At 41.5% G+C, this 23,616-nt stretch overlaps 1 protein-coding gene across 1 annotated transcript in view; it reads left to right on the top strand.

Moving 5' to 3' along the window:
* The first annotated feature begins 1,360 nt into the window (after positions 1-1,360).
* The window catches only part of LOC138196211 (rho GTPase-activating protein 26-like), a 76,078-nt gene continuing 53,822 nt past the window's right edge, over positions 1,361-23,616 (top strand). Inside the window, exon 1 of the mRNA XM_069146041.1 lies at positions 1,361-2,182. Within this exon, the coding sequence (XP_069002142.1) occupies positions 2,029-2,182 (154 nt within the window). The 5' untranslated portion in view covers positions 1,361-2,028. The remainder of the gene's footprint in view (positions 2,183-23,616) is intronic.

Below are 23,616 nucleotides of genomic sequence, written 5' to 3' on the forward strand. Positions count from 1 at the left end.
ATACTTACTCACATTAATGCAACCTACTTCTGTGCAACTTCACAGCACAGTTACTGACTGGCAGGTGACTTGTGATATCGTTCACTCTGCTAACATGGCTATATAGGATATAGGAGCCTATACAGGATGTTGAGCCTTTGGCTAAAATGAGAAATCCATTGGTTGAGTCAATTTCCAGTAAACTTCCAGTATTTTATGCCTGTAAACACATTTTTGAGTTTGATCTGTTTACCAAAGAAAGCAGCTTGAAAATGCCTCTTTTGGTTCCGGGACAATGCAGAACTTTTCTGACATTTACAGACAACATTTTTTTTTTATTAATAGAGGAAATAATCAGCTGATTGATCATGAAAATACGACTTCCACTTTACCTTCACACATTTGCTGTTTGCCATTTGAGGGACTTCTCAGCCCAAGGATGATGATGTAAGGTATAGCCCTCAGGCAAAGAGCCTGCATCTTTGAGCCTCAAGGTGACCAAAAGGAATGATGCTTTCAGGCAGTGAAACTTGAGTGGCACTTAAACGTCCAACAAAGTGGTAAAACCTGTAATGGCACTACACAACGTGGCTTTTCATCATTCCAGATCATTGTACAGTACCAGTGACAACTGAGCAACTGAATTCAAACACTTGGTCATGTTAATGATCAATATTTCCAAAATTTACAAATGATTAAGGATAACATTAATACACGAGACTTGTGCAATGTGATATGTCCAATAAATGCGCAGTGGGCCACTGTTGGTCCGTTGCCAATACTACTTAATTTATTCAGGTACCACAATACTGACAATAAAGAGAGGAGACAAGGATGCTTAAAAAGCAATTTAAAAAAAACAAAAAGGGCAACTAAACAATCAACGAATGAGGATCAAAAGATAGCAAAGACCAAAAGAAATGACTATTTTGCATTCAAGACATTCATAAAATAAATACAATTATTGTAAGAAAATGATGGTTGCCGAATGCAAAGTTGTGTCAGTGTGGCCTGCTGTTTTTCTTTTTAGCCTCCTGTCTTCCGAGCGTACCCTACAACATAAAGAAATGCTCAAAAACATATATCTAAGGGACAGAAGAAGCTGTATTTTGCAACATTGAGACAGGCCTAATTCGGCACGTGTATTCGGTCTTGGAAAAAAAAAATGAAGTCTGACTTCACAGGAAGTCAGCATTTGAACTCAAAATCTTTTAACAGCGTTTCTAGAAACAGAGGGAGGAGTGAGTCCTCTTCTCTCGTGTTTCGTATCTTTGCTCTGGAGTAGCTCACCGCACACCCGCCCCGAACTGCCAGCTCCGCAGTCCGGCCGTCTCATTGGCCGAGGCGCACGTCAACCAGGGGATTATCCGTGTCGGGGTAGGTTGATTACGGTCTGCGGTGCTGAGCTGAGCGGAGCTGGAGAGACAGCAGAGCATTTAAAACCGCCCAGGGAAGACACCACATTTACGAGGCGAGTTTTGTTTTTTTTTACCCCCTCGCTTGCCTCCCTCCCTCCCTCCTCGCCCCTGTTTGACTCTGTCCGGTCCAGAATGACTTGGTGGAGAGGAATGCAGCACCGGCTTACCTGAGCAAGTGGACACCTTTTTTTTTTTTTTCTTCCCCCCTGAAGCACTTACTCTGCTCGGATCTTTTATTGTATTTAATTTGGTCCCGTGTCGGACTGCTGCTGTGCTGCTTTTCTGGAAGAAACAGGGGGGGGGGGGGGGGGGACTCAACTTGTGTGTTTACCTTTAAAAACAAGAGAAAGAATAGCGAGGTTATGTTGGTAGATATTTCTCTTGGATACATCTCCGCCCTGTTGTTTTGCATGCTGTAATAGGATTTCCCATCATTTCCAGCACCACCACCACCACCACCACCACCAGCAGCAGCACCACCACCAGCAGCAGCAGCAGCCGCAGCACTAGCAGCGCAGGTTTCTCCTTCCTTCCTTCCTTCCTTCCTTCCTTCCTCCTCCTCATCTTCTTCCTCCTCCTGTTAGGGAGCTTTTTTTTTGGCCGGGTCGTGTTGGTGCTGGTGGAGCGGACGATGGGACTACCCGCCCTGGAGTTCAGCGACTGCTACCTGGACAGCCCGCAGTTCAGGGAGAGACTCAAGTCACACGAGCTGGAGCTGGACAAAACCAACAAGTTCATCAAGGAGCTGATTAAAGACGGCAAGGCGCTGATCCAGGCTTTGAAAAGTAAGTGTGTGTGTGTGTGTGTGTGTGTGTGTGTGTGTGTGCGTGCGTGCGCGCGTACGCGTGCGAACACTCGTTCATACTGTCCAGGACAAAACCGTCTGATTTGTGGGTTTGACAGATGAATCATAGAAAGCTTGTTGCCTTCCAGGTGTGCGTCTGCGTGCGTGTGCGTGCGCGTGCGTGTGAGTGAGAAGACCGATAAGACACATAAGGCAAAGGCGTGCGAGTTTGACTGTGTCCTCTCGAGCTGTCGGCACATTTGTTCCCGTCCGCTTCCATCAGGAGGTGTTCAGAGGCGGAGTGCGTGCTGCATGTTTCACCCACACCGACGGCGAGTGCTGACATTTGTGTGTGACAAGACTTTCTCGGGCTTTCATCTGGCCGTTTGATGTTTTGATGAAAGGCGGAGCCGTCGGACGGCCGTTGTAGATCATTTACGAAAGTGACTTTCTTTGTCCTCCCGATTGTTTGTAAGGTGAAGTCGGAGGGAAAGACACAATTTTTTTTACACAACAGGTGCTGCGCCTTGGTGTTTTTTTTTTTTTTTTTTTTTTTATGAATGAGAAGCTGGACGTGTGCGGCCAGAGATCCTTCCTGTTTGGTGGCCCGTGTGATGGGATAAAGAGCCCCGATGCTCTAGTTCAGCTCGGAGCACGAAAGCAGCGTATTGACATGATGAGAACTTGCCAAGGTCAAAGTCAATACACACAAACTGATGATTAAAAAAAACAAAAAACCCGAAACAGACCGGGCCTACAATTCTCCCGCGTCCTGTCCTGTTTCGTCTGACTGACTGATAAAGGTTTGGAGGATCAAATATCAACTTAAATCACAAGATATTTCCTTTCGAGCTAAACTGTCGGTAATCAAACGTGTTTTGTTTGCTCGTGATACGACGGTTAAAATAGTTTCACCCGAAAGAGGGGGGGGGGGGGGGGGGTTTCTGTGACGGGTAAAAGTAGCTCGTCGTGACTTTAACAACTCATAATTTGAAGATAACGGAGACGGGTATGTGATGGTCTTCCGATTACTACGTTGTATTTTGACGGTGCCACCGGCTTGTTTAAGATCCTCGGGCGCGCCGGGGGGGGGGGGGCTCAATGGAGTCAGCGGGCAACAAACAAGGTCTGAAGAAATGTGCCGGTGAAAGTCGGGTAGACTGTTTTCAGCTGTACCTTTTTTTTATTTTTTATTTTTAAAAAAGCAAACTCGCTCAGCTCTCTGGGACAATAAAGCTTTGGTCAGCTGATGTTGCTGCCGTGAAGACAATTCCGCTTTTGTCTATTAGTGAGATCTAGAAATCAAACAAGCGTGACCTGCAAGTCGGTACATTCCCGCCCCCCGGTTAATCCTTTTATACCTGCGCTTGCAGCGCCGTGCGCTTTTGAATCGGTTGCGAGAGGTCTTTCATTTCTGACAAGTATTTCGCACTTCACGCGGCTGCGCCGTACATCTTTCCGAGGCGCGTCTTTCAAGCACCCCTCCGTCACCTCCGCCGTACTTGAGACGTCGAGGGTTTTCACGTGCGTCTTTTTGTTTTAATGACTACGCGCACGTTGCCGCAGGAGGAGAAAGTGAAACGTTTACAGCGGGCCACGTGTCCTCCTGCTCACAACTAACCGCGTGCCACTCGTGGACGATGTGCTGTATAAGGCCTCGGTCCCCTGTTGACCCCGCGTGGGGTTTGTGATGTGATGAAACCTGCTGATTGAAATATGACGTATAAATGTTGACTGTTGTCTTGAGATGTTTCCCTCCCTTTTTATATGAAGGTATATGTGCATTTTAACAACTGCAGCTGAAATATGGTCAGTGCATTGCTGCAAATCAGAGAGCAAGGCCTAATTTATGGCAAGTATCATGATCTGAATGCGTTTAAACACTTTAATCATTTAAAAAAAACAAAACTGCAACATGTCATATTGTAATATTGAAATGACAAACTTTAAGCCACTGTATAAAACCGAATCTCCCTTGACTGCACTATACTCTTGTTATGGATTAATTCCTGGTGCTGACAGTTTGTTGCCGATTACTGGTTTGTGCAGAGTGCAGGGAGCGTGGCAGTAACTTGCTTAACTTTTTCGTATTCCTTCTTTCTGTACCGCAGCCACTTAACTGGATTTGACATACAGCAATAAAGTCTTACAAAATGATCAGAAATGGCATCTTTTTGCGTGCGAGAACATGCAAGCAATACTGATGTCAATTATAATCCAGTGTTAGCTGTTAATATCGGCCCCCCTGCTGTGTCGGTTGGGTTAGAATAGTAAATCTGCTCTCATCGGGGGCTATCAATCATTTTCATTTTCAAGTTTCCCAAACACTGTCATGTTCTGTCCTTTTTTTTTTTCTTCTCTTCTTCATGTTTTGACATGGAATTGCTTATTATTGTAATAAGACAGTTTCACAGAGATGATCAGCACTGTTGCAAATTTACTGCAGCTTTATGCTGTTTGTGGGTTTCAGACTGGTTTATGTAGCAGTTACAGATGTAGACACATTCATACCAAGGCCTGCACGCACGCACGCACGCACGCACGCACGCACGCGCACACACACACACACACACACACACGCACACACACACACACACACACGCAGGCACACAGACGGACACTCTTCGTTTCAGTATAGACTTTGAAAACCACAAACCCTCCCTTGAATAATTGCTTTTGAAACACACACAGCCTAGATGGCAGATGCATAGCCACACAAACAGATATACATATACACACACACACACACACACACACACACACACACACACACACACAGATGCATGTGTGTTAGCCAGATGTCATTTAAGGGCAGTGCTAGCTTGTCATTACGGAGGGAGGCTGTAGAAATGTTTGGCTCTCTGCTCCACCTCTAACATGACATGGTCTCAATCAGCCAAACAAACCCTAATTACCAGCTGGGCATTCACTGGTGCTGCGAGGGAAACGAGACCCCGTGTTTAGACAGTTTATGTGACACCGACACATGATGTTGCCGTGTTTTCATCTCAGAGGTCCGCTTGGCTCGGCACAGTATGTCCATCAACGGTTCTCTGACTCCTCCTTTTCTTGACTGTGCGTCATTATTCTCACTCTGTAATGTTACAGCAATGTCATTTAGGAAAGTGGAAAATTGCTTTAAATCACAGTCAATCAAACAATCCAATATCCTCCCAGAAATTACATTTGTAAACATAACTCAGTGCATTTACTCATAATGTTTTGATTCGATTGTACATTAGGTATGAATAGGAAGGTATACTGTACATTATTACTGTATATTGTCAATAGTGTGTGTGTGTGTGTGTGTGTGTCTCCTTACCTTCGACAAGCTGATGAGATGATGCTACCAGATGGAGGATTAACATGTCAGGAGGACATACTGATTCACTGGACAGTGATATAGAGACAAAGCAGTAAAGAGTGGATGACCCAGGACAAGTATCTGTTGTATCATAACATCTTTCAATGTTTAAAAATGACTCTGGAGTATTTTTAAATTTTCATTTTGAAACTAAGTGACCATCGTAACTCTGCTGTGTACTTTAGAGGAGATTGACGCATTTTCAGGGGTTTATTTAAGGTGGTAAAAGACAAGGTGTTTAAAATCGTCTCCATTTATTGACAACTATGGCTTGGACAAAACGCCTGTCTCTGGTGTAGTTTGGACAAAAATGGCTGAATAGGACGTTTTTTTTTTTTTTTTTTTTTTTTTTTTTGGACTAATATTTCAGCTCAGAATAATGCTCATGATGGACAGACCAAATTTAGTCAATAGAACAATTCCTGTAGACGCTGAGCCTTTCGAGGAATAGTTGATCCCTAAGCTTTTATAAACCCAGCCCCGAACTAAATTTACTCTCCAAAAACTCCCGCCATATGAAAATGACATGGTAAACCTGAAATACTTGCTGGCCTAAAAAGTACAGTGCAGCTGTATCGAAGGCTTGACCCTAAAAGCGCACACTTTGTTCAGGCATATGTGTATTCCGTCGCATGCTGCCTGTCCCTGGTTAAAAACAGCCCACCGCCCATTAGTGCCTTCGTGATGATGGGATCGTCTTCGGGCATTTTACTCTGACTGACTTCAAGTTGAACCTGTGACTGCCCTTCGCAACCTCACAAACACGCTGCTGGCTAACGGAGGGCTGCTAATGTCCCGCAGAAGGAGAAGTGGGAATTCCCTGTAACGCACTGTTGCAACGCAATGTTGCAACGCACGTCTCCCTCCCATCTTCTTCTCTCTTTACCTTCTGTCTCTGTTTTCCTGGAGCCACCCACTGTGCTGTTGGTGAGGAACAGGAAGGGTAATAGCAGTCATTCAGTGGCTCAACTGTCAACCGTGCTGATAGATGAGGGTCGGTCACACACACACACACACACACACACACACACACACACACACACACACACACACACACACACACACACACACACACACACACACACACACACACACACAACACACACTGCACCATAACTAATTCTCAATTATAGCAGGAGGGAACCTTCTTTTAAGAGGTCTGGAGTAAAAGAGGAGTATGCGCCGGGGGGGGGGGGGGGGGCAGAAAGAAAGAAATAGTGTGCATGAGAGAAAGAGGAGGTGGGGGAGTCGCAGTTTTTCACAATAGAGTTTTTAAAAGCTGACACGGCCCTGTTTTCTAACTGGAGCTCGGAGCAGAGCAATCTCGGTTGCGGAAGCAAAAGGCGTAGCAGAGGAAGAAGGATGGAAAAGGAGAGAGGCAAGAATCGGGGACAGAGAAGGGAGGTGGGGTGTCACTCAGTCTGAAGGAATTTCTTCTGCATCGACCACATAGGAACAAAGATCAGAGAAGGGTGTGTCTTTGTACGCCTGCATCATATTGTCTGCAGTTATGTCCCAAATGTGCACAGATCACTCTGTGAATCATGTGTGTTTCCCATTATACGTACATTTCAGCTTGTTTTAGGTGTGTGTGTGTGTGTGTGTGTGTGTGTGTGTGTGTACATACAGTGAACATGTAGATCCATGTGTGTGTGTGTTGCCACTGCAGTAGAGCACAGTGGGGGTTGGGGGTCTTCCTCTGGTGGTGACGTAGCACGGAGGAGAAGGAAATTAGGGCACGACTCAGCTCAGCTCTTTCGCTATTGTTGCCTCGCTTTTGTCACGGCAGACTGTCTGATACACACACACGCCCACACATACACGCACGCACACGCACACACCGACCCAGACATTTATTATAATACTGAAAAAAAATTGCATGTTTGTTCTTTAAAAAAAAAAAGAAAGGATAACTAACGTACAGACATTTGCAAAAAAAAACCAAATATTTTGTAAGTGATCATTTGTTGCAAAATACTGGATTGTTGTGTAGAAAAAAAGACTTTGAACACATCGTGGATATTATGGCCTGCTACGCTTTCATTGTGATAGAGCCACAACCACCAATCATATTCCTTTTTTTTAGGCCAGTTGTTTAGTGAGTAAAATTCCCAACAAAAGACATTTCCTAAACCCTAAGAGGTTGTCTTGGGTTTTCTGGTTTTGTCAGCCCAGCAGTGCAAAACTCAAAGATATTCATCCATTCATTCACAAAGATTTAAAACACACAAAATAAGTGAATGTACACATTTGATAAAGTGTAACTCCCACACATTTTGTTGCACATTAGCATGTCACTTCTTCGCAGAGTAACAATTGGGACATAAGCACACTGTTTCATCAACAGGTTGTATTCATGACCATCTATGCTTGTGAGTAAATCTATAATTAATCATCACTAGTCATTAAAAATCTAGTAGGGTCATATGTTAGGGCAGCAAATGTAGGAATGATGCAGTTCTAAATTAAGAGAATAAATATATATAAAGAATATATAAAGATTTAAAACTGACATGACTCCTAACAGTCACCACAGAAGAAGAACTCCATCCAGCGTGCCCTGTCGTCTCATTAGTTTAATCTTTGATGTGGAGTATTGGACTCCAGCTGCACTGAGGCTGGTAAATATTTTAACTGGGGGACTTCTTTAGTTACACTGCCAGGCAACGATACGGTGACCCAACCCCTCGATGTACTCTGTATTTTCTCTCATGATGATATGGGATTTACTTTGCTGATTCCCTATGTCACTGCCAATGAAGGCCCCATAGATGCATGAACATGTGGATGTAACAAGATGACTTATTTCCATATTTTTCACTGCAAGTATTGCAATTGCAGCATGTAGCTCTTCGGGCAGTCTTCAAATAACATCAGATGCATATGAAATTGACAGTCTTTTGTTTTAAACAGAGGCCAAAGAGAACACTGGATTTACAGTAAAAGACATGATTAAGAGAGATTTAAAGATTTAATTGCATTTTTTTTAAATTTATTTTTTCAGTGGGGATATGATTCTTAATGTTTGGGATCTACATTAGCAGTGTATCAATGAAAGCAGAATGAGATAGGAACTACGAACAATTAAATATTTTATTTGTTGACAGTTATTTTGTCACGATTTTGAAAAATGGTTTCGCAGGTCACAGATTTTCCTCATATTGTTGAGATGCAAATACACAAGATAACTCCTGGGAAATGTAAATGAAATTCACAAATGGAAAACGAGAATGATTGTACAGAGATCGTGTGCTGAATTTGATCTCGGTAAGTTGTGAGATTGCAGTTGGTGTTCGCACCCTGCCGAGATAACCGGACACCTTAAAACGCAGTTGTGAGTGTGCAGTGTTTTTAGTTCTAAACTTTTCTCTCTGAGCCGTGCGGCTTCCTTCTCTGTCTCCACCATGAAATGGACAAGTTCTGTGATCTCAAAGGAAATTGTTGAAATGTGTCGTCTGAGGAACTGAAAGAAGAACTACAAGAGTGATATGTTGGTTTTTCATGGCATAGTTATAAATACACAAAGCATTAATTCTAAGAAAATATGTCAACACCTGCTATAACTGTAAAGAAGGAAGTTGTATTGGAGGAAATCTTTTACATATTTTCATTTTTACAAGTTCATAAACACAGCTGAGTCCTAGCCGGATACTTTTCTTAAAGCACATGAAGCCAACTGCCATTAGTGTGAGATACTGTCACGCGCAATCCAATGAAAACCAACTTAATTCAAGAATGTTGTTGAGCTGAGCTTCAGTTTCTTCGCACTGCTGCAGCTGTCTGCCTCATTTCCCTAAAAGGCAGAAAGCGTTCTCTAAAACACGTGGCAGAATGTGATTTCTGTCATAAAAATTTGACACTTGGAGATGAATCAGTTTACCTGGCTACACATTAATTTGATCACATTACTGTATGCAGCTAAACGCCATAAAACACCAGGAATTGAGCAGGGAGAGAGGAGGGAAACTGACTCTGAGGAATGCTCTTGTTACTTTCGGCACACGGCTGCCTGATCGCTGCTGTTTGGTCATAAAAGAGACAGCTGTGCTCTTTACAGCTGTTTAAAAACCTGCTTTTACTGCAGGTGGTTATGGAAGCAAATTGTTTAATTGCAACTGTAGATGGTGGGTGGCGAATGACCGTACCTCTCATATACTCTACCCTCCTACCTGACGTTTGCTGCGTCAGCTAAATGGATTCGAGTTTAATGTCAGCTTTGGGTCTCAACTTGAACATTTTGTACAAACGTTGACAGGAGAGAAGCAGATTTTTACAGTTGATCAGAACCCAATACAACCGATAAAATCCACAAGCTACTGGCTACAAGTCTGAACTCCTTTTAGGTTAGGTTAGGTTAGGTTAGGTAGTTACTTTATTAATCCCAGAGGGGAAATTTTTTCGCTACAGCAGCATACAGGAAGCAATAAGATAATAATAGAATAATAGAAAAGCAATAAAAGAGCAGTAAAATAGCAGTAAAAAATATAAAATATAAAATGCACAGTATATACAGTATATACAGTACAGTATATATCTATATATATTATATACAAACAACCAAGAAACACAGACAACAGTGTTATTGTTGTGTGATGGATTTTGTCAGAGAATTACTAAGAATTTAAATGAAGAAAACCTTCAGGAAATGCTCATTTCTATTCCTGGTAAGCCCCTTACAGCTCTTGTTCCTGTTTGAGATCCGTTTTTTTATTTTTATTTGACTACCCCCTGGGTCAAAGGTTTGTTGCTACTGTTACTCTCCATAAAGTGTCACAAGACCGGCATGACTGTTTGTGGCAATTTGTGAAGGTTGTGTTGGAAAATACGCTTTAATACCCAGGTCCTCTAAAACAGCAGGTTAATGATTGAATGCCAGGGGAACTAAAAGGTCTTTACTTCCCTGAAGGATAAAACAAAACATCAGTGGAAGACCGGGAGATTTATTTAAACCTCTGAACCTCTTTAAAGGGAATCTTCAGCTCAAGGTTATCATTCACTTCTTTGCCTGCAGTGTTGGGCCGTCAGATCCAAATTCAAGACGTGTGTGATAATGAGGGCGAAACCTGTAAGCCCTCGGTGGAGAAAAGGTGTGGCAACCCTTCAACAAGAAACCTTAGGCCACTGCGGAAACTTGCTGCCCAGACTTGCAGCAGGTGTCTTATTCAGCAGGAAAAAAATTACACTCTCCGGTATCCTGAAATGTTACTTGCAAGATGTAAGAAGACAGGTGTGGCTTAAATTGAGTAGAAACACCCACACATACTCTCTCACACTCGCGCGCGCGCGCGCGCGCACACACACACACACACACACACACACACACACACACACACACACACACACACACGCTGCCACATGTTGTTTGATAAAATAACTATTTTCTTTTCACATCAAAGCTCTTAAATTGACACAGATATAAAAGAGAGGTGCCAGTGCTGGAGGTGGTGAGGTGAAAACCGATTGTTGTGCCTGAAAGTGATGATATTGTCTTTGATACAGGAAGGAACAAATTCTTCTTTGTTGTTTTTATGAATAGATGGACTATTAATGTTCTGTTTAATTAGTTAGGTATTCATGTGCAATTTGTTCAATAAGAGCTGTTGTGCATTTTTTTTTCTTCCAGTGGACATATGATTCTTAATGTTTGGGGTCTACATTAGCAGTGTATCAATGAAAGCAGAAAGAGATAGGAATAACAATTAAATATTTATTTATTGCCAGTTATTTTGTCACAATGTTGAGCAATGGTTTCGCAGGTCACAGATTTTCCTGGTATTGTGTTGGCCTACCTGAGCTGCAAATACACAAGATAACTCCTGGGAAATGTAAATGAAATTCACAAATGGAAAACGAGAATGATTGTACAGAGATCATGTGCTGAATTTGATCTTGGTAAGTTGTGAGATTGCAGTTGGTGTTCGCACCCTAGCGAGATAATCGGACACCTTAAAACGCAGTTGTGAGTGTGCAGTGTTTTTAGTTTTAAACTTTTCCCTCTGAACCGTGCGGCTTCCTTCTCTGTCTCCACCATGAAATGGACAAATTCTGTGATCTTAAAGGAAGGTAACGGGAACAAATTAACCACCTGAACAATAAGATACATTTGTACAGCATTTTTGGTGAACGGTGGACCTACAGCCATCCTTTCCATGACTATCAAGGACAATCAAGACTTCGTTTCCACATGAAAAGTGATCCGTGTGAAAATACTGTAAAAGCTCTCACATTTCATGGGGTTTTAGAAACGTGATGTCTGACTACTGATCAGGAAGCTTGATGTTCATTTTTAGCCTTTTTTCAACCAACAGTGAATTCAGAACTAAAACCTCTCAACTTTGTATCCATCATGTCTTCCTTAGTGGCACCGATATCACACCCTTCTCTCCCTTCGTCATGTTCTTTACCAGCAGGAGATATTGCTACTGTGTTACATCAATAACTTCACCAGCCCTGATCAGGCCCTGAAAGAAAGGCTAGCAAGTCTTACTATGGGCTCTTGTTGTTTTCAGTCAGACCAGTACTCAGGAGACAGTTGACCTTTCCAAACAATGCTTTTGCTTTCCCCTTCTCCTCCTCTTCCTCTTCCTCATTTTATTTTAAACATACAAATCGCATTCCCCTTCACCTTCCTCCTGTCCCTCCTCATATCCTTTTGTCAGTCGGATATGGAAATGACCCTCCTCCTCTCCTCCAGTGTTTCTCCCTCTGCCTCCCTGACTGTAGCTACTCTGTTTTGTGTTATTAAAATAGGATAAGTGCTTGCAGAGGAACCTGACTTGTCCATTATTGGAAATGGTGTGGTGGATGAGTGAAGGAGTGCGTATTAAATGAGGCGCAGGAGGCTCTAACTGTTTCCATCACTCCCATTGTTTCATTTTGTACCACATCAATGGACCGCTTGCCTGGCCAGGCCTTATAATGCATTTTGCCAATGGTTGTGTTATTTTTTTTTTTACAAGTATGAGACATGAGTACCCCCCCCACTTTGGTGAAGTAATCACAAGGAGCATCAACCCATAGTAAACACAATATTCTAGTGTAATACTGTGATTCAGGAAACTACTAGATTGTTAATTGTTAGTAACATTTTTGACTCTAAGAACTGTATTTCTAAACCAGTAAATAGAACAAGGTGATGTGTAATCACACCCAGCCAGACATTTTGTATCTATGTTCCAGTAATGCTTCTTTTATCCTTTCTGTCTTGGCCAAGGCCACTTTAACATGTAGACAGGAGGATATGGGGATCAAACCACCAGGCATGTTATTTGTGGACTACCCACTGTAGTTCCTGAGCACCAACCCTACATTTCGTCCCTGACATGAATGCAAAATGATCTCGAGAAGGAACGGATGCACTGAATTATTGAACACAGTGCAGTGGCCTGAGCCGAGGCGGGGCCCCTCAGTAACTATTGCTGTGTTGTTTTGTGGAGAGTCAGCAGTCTTGTACATGGAGGGCAAGTACATATATAGTTCTAGTAAGAGTCTTGGAATAAGACCTAGTTAAAGAGATGGTACAGTTCACCCGTTTAGAGGCAGGTGGCTTATCCTACTGTATGTTCAGAGTGAATACAGGAAAAAAAAGCTGGAGATGGTACAAATGTATGCAAAGTTAACTGAAGAAGCCACAGTTTCAGGTTTCAATGCAGTCAGATGAACCCAACATAGCTAGTAACATAGTAGTGCAAACTAATGGACAGATGTGACAATTCAAGCTTTAAACAAAAACTATGTAGGACTACAGTTGATGTCAATTTTTTTTAGCCTATATATTTGAATTGTTATGTTCTATGGTGCAAATACCGTAGTATTTGTTTTGCCTGGAAAGACATTTAAGAGGGTAATTCACAGTAATAAACTGTTGCTCAGATCTTCAACTTCAAAGTTTTCCAAAAAATCTTTTCTAGGTCAACTATTTTTTTTTTGTTGGCTCTCACAGTTTCTGGTTTGTTTCCGTGTCACAACTTTCCCCAGCCCCATTTTGGCTTTTCCAATAAATCTGATAAACAGTACCCTCCCAGCACCAAATAGCAGGCCGATAAAATTAGCGTTTAGCTGGTGAACAATGTGAAGTGAAAACATTTCACATGCAAGCTGATGGTAGATGCTAATGAGGCGGCTGCTCACAGAGGGGCCTCTTTTCCACGGTTACTGCAACCCAGACAGGTGTGTGAGCAAATATTATTTTGAAAAGAGTGGGAAAAAAAGATACACCGAAGTTAAAATCATTCGCTAAACATAATACTAACGTAGCATTATCTTACCGTCTCACTTTACCCCATAATTATGTGTAGGTCTGCATCATGCTTCCACCGTAAGACAGAAAGAAAAAGTCACTTTGAATTCACTTTGTGTGTATAAGAGATGGAGCACGTGCAGGGGTGGGCTGAGGGGAAGACCCGTCTCCGTTGCCGCCCAGAGCCAACCCAAACAAACCACAGGCCGCTGGCATGGTGAGCGAGGGTGTGTGCGTGTGTGTTTGAAAGTGTTTGTGCGCGTCTGCGCTCAGCTCCCGTCTGTTTTGTCCCGCCTGCTCCAAAAATAACCCCCTGCTAAGAATATTTAATCCCCAGGTTACCGTAGCTCTTTCTTCCCGGTCTTGCTCTTTATCACACCCTCACACATTTGATATGCATACTCTGCACACACACTCACACACGTACACATTCAGGGATGAGGCGGGTTAGGTGGGTGGGTGTGTGTGTGTGGGGGGGGGGTGGTCTCCTGGTGTAAAGCCAGCCAAAACTCTTAGGCTTAGTCGGGGTAATCTGGTAGGTGTGTGTTGCTTTAATTTTTGTTCATGTGTCTGGTGTTGTCGTCGGGGGGGGGGGTAAAGTGTTATTGGCTTGGTTTGGTGGTGTCTGGCTCTGATTTTGGCTCAAGGACTGCAGATTACTGTGAATAAAAGAACCTATATTTGTTGTTTATTTCTTTATTTAAGGTTCCATCAGGATTTTAGAGCTCTGGTTAATTTGAGTTGTTTTTCAGTCTCCCTTTTGGTCGTCATCACATTCTGTGGGGTCAGATTATGGCTCTGATGGGACTCCGGGTCAGGAGGTCAAGCTTAATACTCAAAAGCTGGAGGGCTTGCGTGGTGTAGGTGGGAGAGGATTGAGTTTGGCAGGCAGGGATTTATGTACATCTCTGCGGGAAACTACAGCAAAGACAACCAGTTTTTGGGGTAGCTTGTGGTTGATGCTGGTAGCAGAGGATGGAGCCTGAAGTTGGAGGGTTTACAGTGATTTTGTATTTTAAATATTTTGCTCACATTTGCAAAGGTTTTGAGAGACTGATTATGCCAAACAATTGGAGAGTGTAATTTATTTCACATAGATATGAAACAGTAATACTTTCACGTAAAGGGCTGTCTTGTGTGCCTAGTTTCAAGTCATGTTGAATACTTTTTCCAAAGGCTTACACATGGAATATTTTTCCATCTCTGTGTAGAGCAGATTTATGGAGGCCTTTCCATGTGCCAGGACAAGGATCAGTTCGGGTAGACTCATGAATCTGCAGAGAGTTAGTTGAGATGGTGAGCTCATGAGGGTTGACAATGCTTCCTACAATAGTCATTCAAGGCCAAACTTCAGGCGGGTGATATGCAGGGTTCATGTACATTTCTGACCTGCAAGTTGAAGCGGCGATCAATGAGTGTTTTTGCACTGTTAGCACTGAATCAGGAAGTCGGGAAGGCAGCCATTGTCAAGATAGCTGGAACAGAAAAACAACACCAGTTTGCAGTATTTAGGGAGTGTGTGTTAATTAGTTAGCCTAACAGTAACTATATATTGTAATATAAATGAATATACATTTTCAAGTAACCTTTTTACACTTGCAACACTTTAGTTTTCGCTTTCATTTTTCATGATTTGAAGTAAAAGATCGAAGACTCCTTATATGCACACTAAAGTTGGATTTCTCTTCAATTTTGTTCACAAATTTGTTTGCTTTTTTTTTATTTGTGATTTTGGCCTATTTGAATAAATTGAATGAGTTTGAGTACATAGTCAAGTTGACTAGTGTTGTTCTCTCAAAGGAAAAAAACAGCTGCATTTATAAACCATCATTTCTTCTCATGGGTGATGGATATCCAGCTGCTCAACTTGCTTTTTCTGATTATTATCTCCAGTCATGTTTATTGGTGGTTACGGCTCGGTGAGTAGCATTCGAGGCCGTTCCTGACTCGCGAGTTGAAATTGAGGTCAAAGAAGACTCACTCGTGTACAGAGCTGCAGTGTATTTTGCTGAGGCGGCTCAGTCTGCTCCCAGTTTGCCTGAGCTGTAATAATAGATCATTGAGCTGAATAAGCGATGTCTCTCTCAGTCTCATCAGGCATAAATAAAGTACAGTAATTGTGCTTTTTCGTTGCCTGATAACAAGCAAACACTGAAGACTGGAAATACACACATTCATCAATTTACTTTCATTGTTATTTGGAAATGTTGGATGACTGTATATAGAGTATTCTGCTGGGCAGTATCTTCACAACTTTACCAACTTTGGGTAATAGTTTAAACTGAATTCTGAAAACATTTGTGCATGTTACTCCAGTGATAAACATTTTTGTGGTGAAAAAGTCTTTTTTTGCCATTATTACTTTTCCCACAATGACTTAGAACGGCCTCAAGAAAATGCTGTGGATTTTACTAGTCATAAAGGAAAGTTTAGTAAAACTTTACTAGGTGTTTTGCTGCTCTGTTTGGTCATTTATAGCTTATATATTTTCACCTGACTTTCTTTTCAAAATGTTAAACTGAGTATCTAAATGTTTCAGAGTAGAAGTTTAATTTAATTTAGACTGTCACAATATTGCCATGTCACCTTCTATTGTGCTGACACAGAAAGCCAGATTGAGCTGTTTGTTTCTCATTGTTATGACAGAGGACTTGCCTAATCCAGTAAAACAAATATTTCTTATTATGTTGGGAGCTAGCACAGACAAAATTCTTCTCTTGACTAAATTTAGACCCTTACATAGTCTGACATGATCTTTCCAAAACGGGTTTGTTTTGTTGAGGCTTCTTTGTGAAAATGAAAATGTGGACAGATACCAAACAAAGCTCTGACAAACTGTAAATAAATAGAACAGAGGAAGGAGACGCATAACAATTACAAAAGTTAAACATTCCCATTAAGTGATGCTGTGGTTTATTGTATCATAAAAGTCAACGTTTACTATCATCTTTGCTTCATGTGCCAAAAACATTTTAAATGTATCTTTCAATGAGAAGATGTCCCACTGAGAGACGGTCAGTGAAAATGAAAAGCTCGCCACAGGAACATTGCAGAGGACCACATGGTGATAAAAGCAGATTTTCTGGCCCAGAACTGAAACACCCAAACCACAACAATGTAAAGCTAATTTGTCTCGCTGTTTGCTGAAGTCAGTTTCCCATCGACTGCCAACAGACCATCACATGTTGAACTCTTTATGTGATCTCCAGCTAATTGGAGTTATTCCAGTGTCTGTAAGAGGCTATTGATTAAACCGTTCGAGACCAAAGAAATAACACGTTAAAATGGTTAATTGAGTGGAATTCCCCTTTTAGCTGTCCTCTGGCTATAGGTTGTCCACTATCATCTCCCAGAATGACACTAAAGTCTCAAACTGAGATTTCAGCCTCCATTTTAAACTCTCTGAATTCCTTTTCTGCTCAATTAATTTTGAGGTAATTCTTTGTGATTCCAGTGTAATGGACTTCTACCACTATATATGCTGTATTTATGAAGTTTACTGCATTCATTTAGGTAATTGTGTAAAAATAATGGGGACACAATGCTTTACTTGTACCCACAGCTTCAGAGGTTGTGCTTTACTTTATTAATGTTGCAGTATTCATGCTTATCATCTCTGTGAATAGCATGTAGAGTGTTAGTAAAACTGATCTGTGACTTTAAATGCAGACGTTGTCCTGTTTGCTTGAAAAAGACAACAAAGGCTCTACTACATGAAGTTTGTGTTTCTCAGTGGTTTTTGGTCTGCAGCAACATTTACTCAAATATTCAGTTCCTCAAAACTATAAACGCTGTTCCATTCATAGCTACCACAAGACAAAGATGTGAAGTCCTACTTCGGCGGTCAGAATGTAAAACCTAAGGAGTGTGTTTGTAGTCTCTAAGTTTTTCATTTTTTTTAACTTTTGGTGAGAAACAATCACATGTACAGTTTTGTTTCCTGTGCATTCGTTGTCGTTTCATGGTCAAAATATCTTGCTGGCCTTAATGCTGATCTTGCCTCCTCGTAATTTGCTATCAAATGCAATGTGGAACCAGAGAGATAAATATTTAATTTTACTTGATGTCAGAATGAATCTCAGCTCATCAAGACAAAATGAACATTTGCAGGGCATGAAACTGCTTCAATAACAAAAAGAAGGGTATATTTCTAAATGCACTGCTTTGCTGCCTCAAGGCCAAAAAACAGTACTTCGTGTCTTTAAAATTAGACTTCCAGTTTTTCTTCCGAATTTTGTGGAAGTGCATTAGCAGGGCGGCGTTTCATTTCACAACCCCATCATTTTTTTCTGTTGGTCTCATCTCTGTGTGTCTCTCTCGGTGTGTCACATTGGCCTCAGAGGAAGGAGTTAAACTGACAAGCCACTCAGCTGCACATGCCCCAGGCTGCTGTGATGCATCCTGACAGAAAGAGAGAGAAAGCGTGAGAGACATGGTGGAGAGGGCGAGAGAGGGAGTAATAGCTACACTAACAAAAGACTGCAGCAGACTTGGAGGACAGGACATGTGGTCTCTCTTTATCTGTGCAATCCGAGGGCAGTGACATAGTCAATGAACAGAAAATCCGACCACGCGTATACGTTCGATGCTAATAAAGCGTGTTATGGGGCCTTCAGGGCTGCTTTTAGTCTCTTACTGGGAGATAGATGATGAGGAAGGGAGAATTGGCTTTTCTGTAAAAAAAAAAAAAAAAAAAGAAAGATGTGTAGAGTCGGGATGGAGGGGAAAAAAAAAAAAAAAAAATCGATACAGCATAGTATCACAATATTTTGTGTGGCAATTTGTATCATACTAGTATGATGCAATATTTATGACAGGTTTTCATGTGAGTGGTCGTCGGTCTGTTGTTAGTTGTTTTCCTCCAGATGAAAAGGAGCTCAGCGGTGCGGTGTGAAACCACAGCAGGGTATTCTTACATGTGAGTGTCATTGACACTGGTGTAATGAGGTACTCGTACGGCAACAGTGGTATGTCAAGTGCTGTGTGTATAAAGGAAAAGGCCTAACTGCACGCTGCCTTTGCTCACTCTCTCCTTGCACCACATACCGTCTGTCCTCCTTCTGACCAGCCAAAATCATAACTGCTCCTGAACATTATAATCCTGCAGTGGCACAGATTTACTGTTAAGACCGAGTCCTTTGGAAGTTACTGTCTTTGGCACTAACAGCAGACATTTTTGACTTATCTTAGGAGGGAAAGCACAGGTGGAATTAATAATGCCTCAGTACCATTAAATCTCCCAGGAAGCCATAACAGTAAACCAAGATGCACAAAAGAAAGACCTCCCCAAAGGGGAATGCAGCCATCATTAATACACCTGTGCTTTTACTACAATGACAAGTCAAAATATCTGCTGTGAAAAAGGTCAATAAACCACAATTTTGGCTGTGCAGAGTGGAGAAAGACCTCCTCTCCTCTCCTCTCCTCTCTTCTCCTCTCCTCCCCTCCCCTCTCCAACATCCACATTATTTCCCCATTTCACCGTATAAATAACAAAACGTCGAGGGAAGCATCATAATCGTGACTTGGCTCTCAGCCTGTATAAACCTCCCAGCAGCTTGCCCAAGGCTGCAGCAGGTGTCAGAGACAGCTTGCTCACGCATGCATGCGTACCGACAGCAGCATGAGCGCGCTGCGTGCTGAGACACACCTCGCTGCTATGGCCATTTGACATTCGGCACATTTACAAATTTGCAAATGACAAATAACACCCTCAGTTGTCTTACCAATGCACAGACGTGTGCTGGGAAATATGTGCTGGAGGGTTCAAATTCAACAAGTGCATCTTGGTGAATTAATGGGATTGCCCTGATAACCTACTAACATTTTGACAGGAAAGGAGCGCATGGGAGACCGGAGGATTAATGAGAGGAGAGTGAAGGGAGATTACAGCTCGGAGTTGCTGGGTCTGCGTGGGGCTTGGCTTGCCAAAGGTTGAGGACTCAGTGCTGGTGACGGTGGGGGTCGGTAGGGGGTTGGGTGTTGGGGGAAAGACTTCGAGTCTCATTCATGAAGCATAAAGAATATTAATTTAAATTCGTATTTCTCTGCTTCAAGGGGGAAGAGAGAGAAAGAGTGGAGCAGAGTTGGGGAGGGGTTTCTGACTACGTGTTTGGAGGTAGACTGGTAGGCCAGACTCCACACCCAGAGAAACATCAAAGTGCACTTTTTTTTATTTTTTTTATTCCTCATCCCAGATTCTGTTTGAAGCTTGAGGTCTCTGAATACCTCTGAAGCCTCCTGAAAATTCTCTCCTTCCACAGCACAAAAGGCAGCAAAGTGTGTGTGGAGGAGGGGGTAGGGGTGTTGGGGAGGGGATTTGGGGGGTGGGGGTGGGGGTTGCTACCAGGCTGGCTGGTGAATGTCAAGACAGCATCAGATACACAAGGAGATGACTTCTCTGTATCTGCTCAGCGGATCCTTGGCCAAGTTAAAGGTGGCCATGTGGTGGTAATTCACACGTGTGTGTGTGTTCACTGGATCAGAAATATAACTTGGGATCCTACTGTGGCTTTTTTGCCCTGAGGAAAAAATGAAGGTGTTTAGTTCAATCCATGTTCCCTTATTTTAAATTTTTTTTTTCATTAAACAGAAAACAAAACATCTCCACAAAACATAACATATTTGCATAACAGAGACAAATGCATTAGTCAAGAATTAGTTTGCACTCTTTTTAATGCTAAATAATTGCGGTTTCCCAAAATTGTGCTGATTTGCTGCTTTTCGCCGTAAAATATTATCATTGTGGGTTTTGGATGTTTGTTAGATAAAATCATTTGTCATGAAATATGAATCTATGCGTTGTAACTGTTATCAGAAAGTTGTGTAATAAAAACTCTCCAGAAGTAACCGGTTGGTTGGATTCTGTTGGTGAATTTAAAGACAGACAGATTTTATATGTAGGAGTAAAAAGTGTTCAGGTTTGAAAAAGCAGCAATCCGTGCACAGTGAAGTGTTCAATGAGTTCAGATGATAAATTCCGCAAGAATTTTTACACTACACGACATGACATATTTCCTGTGCTTTAATGTAACAGAATGTTCCCATGTTAGCCTTTGGGTTCAGTTTTTTTCTGGCTGGAAAACAGTCTGGATGGAGAACCTACTTCCTCTTCCTGTTCTTGTTTGCCACCTCTTGTTTCAAACTTCCCAACAACTTGCGACAAAGAGAGCAGGGAGGGCGATCACTGTAAGCCTGGGAAACCTTTTGTCAAAATGCTACATGCTGTAGTTGTGATGTGTTCAGTACGAATATTTAGGGCCGTGACAAATGTTTATTTTTTCTTATCAAATAATCTGCAGGTTGTTTCCTCAAGTAATCAATCAGTTGTTTTGCCTCTAGAATGTCTGAAAATAGTGAAAGATGCTAATTATAATTTCCCTACATCTAAATCTTCAAAGGTCTTGTTTTATCTGACCACAAATTATAAAACCACAAAACATTCACAACATTTTCATCTTTACATTTGAATATTTTTGCTTACAATTTTTTGATACAGCGACTCTATCAAAATAGTTGCAGCTCAATTTTCTGACAATCAATTAATCGATTGATTGATCAACCTTTTCAGGCTTTTTCACTTACTTGCTTTCTTTGGGGCTTTCAACCGGATCTCTTGTCTTCATCAGTAATTGAAGATTACTCGGTTGCCCCAGAAGAGCTCAGTTGCCATCAGGTGACGTCCCTCTGCGCTGTTTTAGTGATCGAATGGAAGTTTGGTTTAAAAAACAAAACAAAAAAAACTGTTGTTTACAGAACCCTGAGTTTTAATTTTGTCAAAATTGTTTTTGATTAATTTTCAGCCAGTCGAGCAATAGAGTAATTATGTTGTCTCTAAAATGAATTCAGAATAAGTCTACGGTCCACCTTCTACCTCAGTAAAATCTCATGATCTTCCTCAATGAATGGAAACTGTTCTCTTATCATGGAAATGGTTCAGTTATTTGGCATTTTTTTCCTTAACTACAGAGTTTTAGTCTCCATCTGCTGATGAAGATTTTCTTTCTCTTGGGTTTATTCATGTTGCCTGATTTCAATGTCTTCATGCCACATTGGTTCTGTATGTAGGCTTACTGACTGTGAGCAGCACACCGAGTTTTATGACCACAAGCCGCATTGGAAATTCCTCCATTCACTGCCAGTTTTTGCTATTTTACAAGCGATTATATTTTGGAATAAAAAAAAGAAAAGAAAGGACATTCACTGATTTACTTGCTACAGTGGCTAGATCTCACATACTTGGCAATAATCAAAAATGCAAATATTATAATTTTACACACAGGTCAATCAAATATAACATTTCTTCCCATTTTCCCCTCATTTATGAGTTTCTTTTAAACCTTTCCTCTTTCTATCACATTAGAGTTGATGGAATGAGGTCAGGGAGGATTTCAGCCAAGCCCGTCAGACACCGCTGATTTATTTCCTGGTTAATGTCACACAGAGTCTTTGCTTAGAGCTGCTGTCCTGTGTCGTCTTAGGCAGGGAAAGCTGGCATCTTTACAAATATCTTCAGTGCAGTCAGCACTGGCACTCCGGCAGCATGCTGGCAGCTAATTCACCAGCATTTTATCCAAGTATTCAGTTGTAAGTGAGTTTGGCATCCGCAGAAGGCAAGTTGCCACGCTGTAGAGCTGGCACCTAGAGGACAGTCTCTTCACCGTGTAATGTGTTTAAAACCTGCAGGGCAGATGTAATGGCTATACTCGTTTCAGTTCTGCTTATTTAGCATTTGTCAATTCTGTATCAAATACATGCCAATAATGTCTCCCGAGTAGGTCGTCTAATTTCAGCAAATATACTTTATGTTGTCCATTGCAGGCATAAACTGAAAGGTTTTATCCTGTGGTAGCTGTTGTGAGGCTTTGCATAGACGAACACATTGAACATCCATCACACCCGATCCTCTGTAGTAACTGAGTTAGTAAATTGTTGAACTGAAAGTATAAGGGTGGTAAACTGTTGATGTATAGACCCTGGGCGATTTATCGGTTGGTTGATTTTTATTGGCCTATCACAGATATATCTGTATCGGCATGTTGACGATATTCACCGTTATTAAAACATTTTTTTACGGAAAATAATGCAGAAAAAGATGCTTAGGGCAATTTAGAAATGGTTTTATTTGTATTTTTTTGTATTCATAAATAGTTATTTATATTAATTGTAATTCTTGCATTCAGAGTAAAGTTTACAGTTTCAGTGCACTAATGCCATCTTGACCAATAGCATTTACTGTTAAACTGAAAATGTACTGCCTCTATTACATAGATTTGTTTAAAAGTGTTTGATGACCACATTGTGGCTGATATATCAATATCGTAATTTATTTTACTTCCAAACATCAGTTTGGCTCTAATATGAAAGAAATCCATGAGAAAAATGCTCCTGGCTTAAAGACTGTATTAAACTACTTTACCAATTTGTGCTAACATGAAATGACAAAACACCCTCAGTGATTCAGATTAAAATCAAAGTGTGAATTTGGACCAAAGAATCTAGCATGTTTACTTTGTCTACTGTCATTTTAAGGCCAATTTATTGTGAAATGGTTTCTAGTGTGAATGCTCTACATACCCTAAATCTCAATTAGACTCTGTAGATTGGACTTGCATAAGCTATCAAACATTAGAAAGTTTCTATATAACTCGGTACCAATGTGCAATGCTTTAGCGTTGCAACTTTTAAGTAAGTAGCAGTAAACAAGTGAGTTCAGGAAGTCACAGTTTAGGTCTCGGAGAGAGTTGTAGGCAGTGTTTTGCCGCATGTTTGTGTTTCTGTCTGGAACGGAGGTCAGGTTTGTGCCGGGCGTTGGGGAGGAAGAAGACGAAGG

The sequence above is a fragment of the Embiotoca jacksoni genome, unplaced genomic scaffold (assembly GCF_022577435.1).
Source record: "Embiotoca jacksoni isolate LCO1_2020_lvr unplaced genomic scaffold, fEmbJac1.0.p SCAF_13, whole genome shotgun sequence".
Classification (NCBI taxonomy): Eukaryota; Metazoa; Chordata; class Actinopteri; family Embiotocidae; genus Embiotoca; species Embiotoca jacksoni.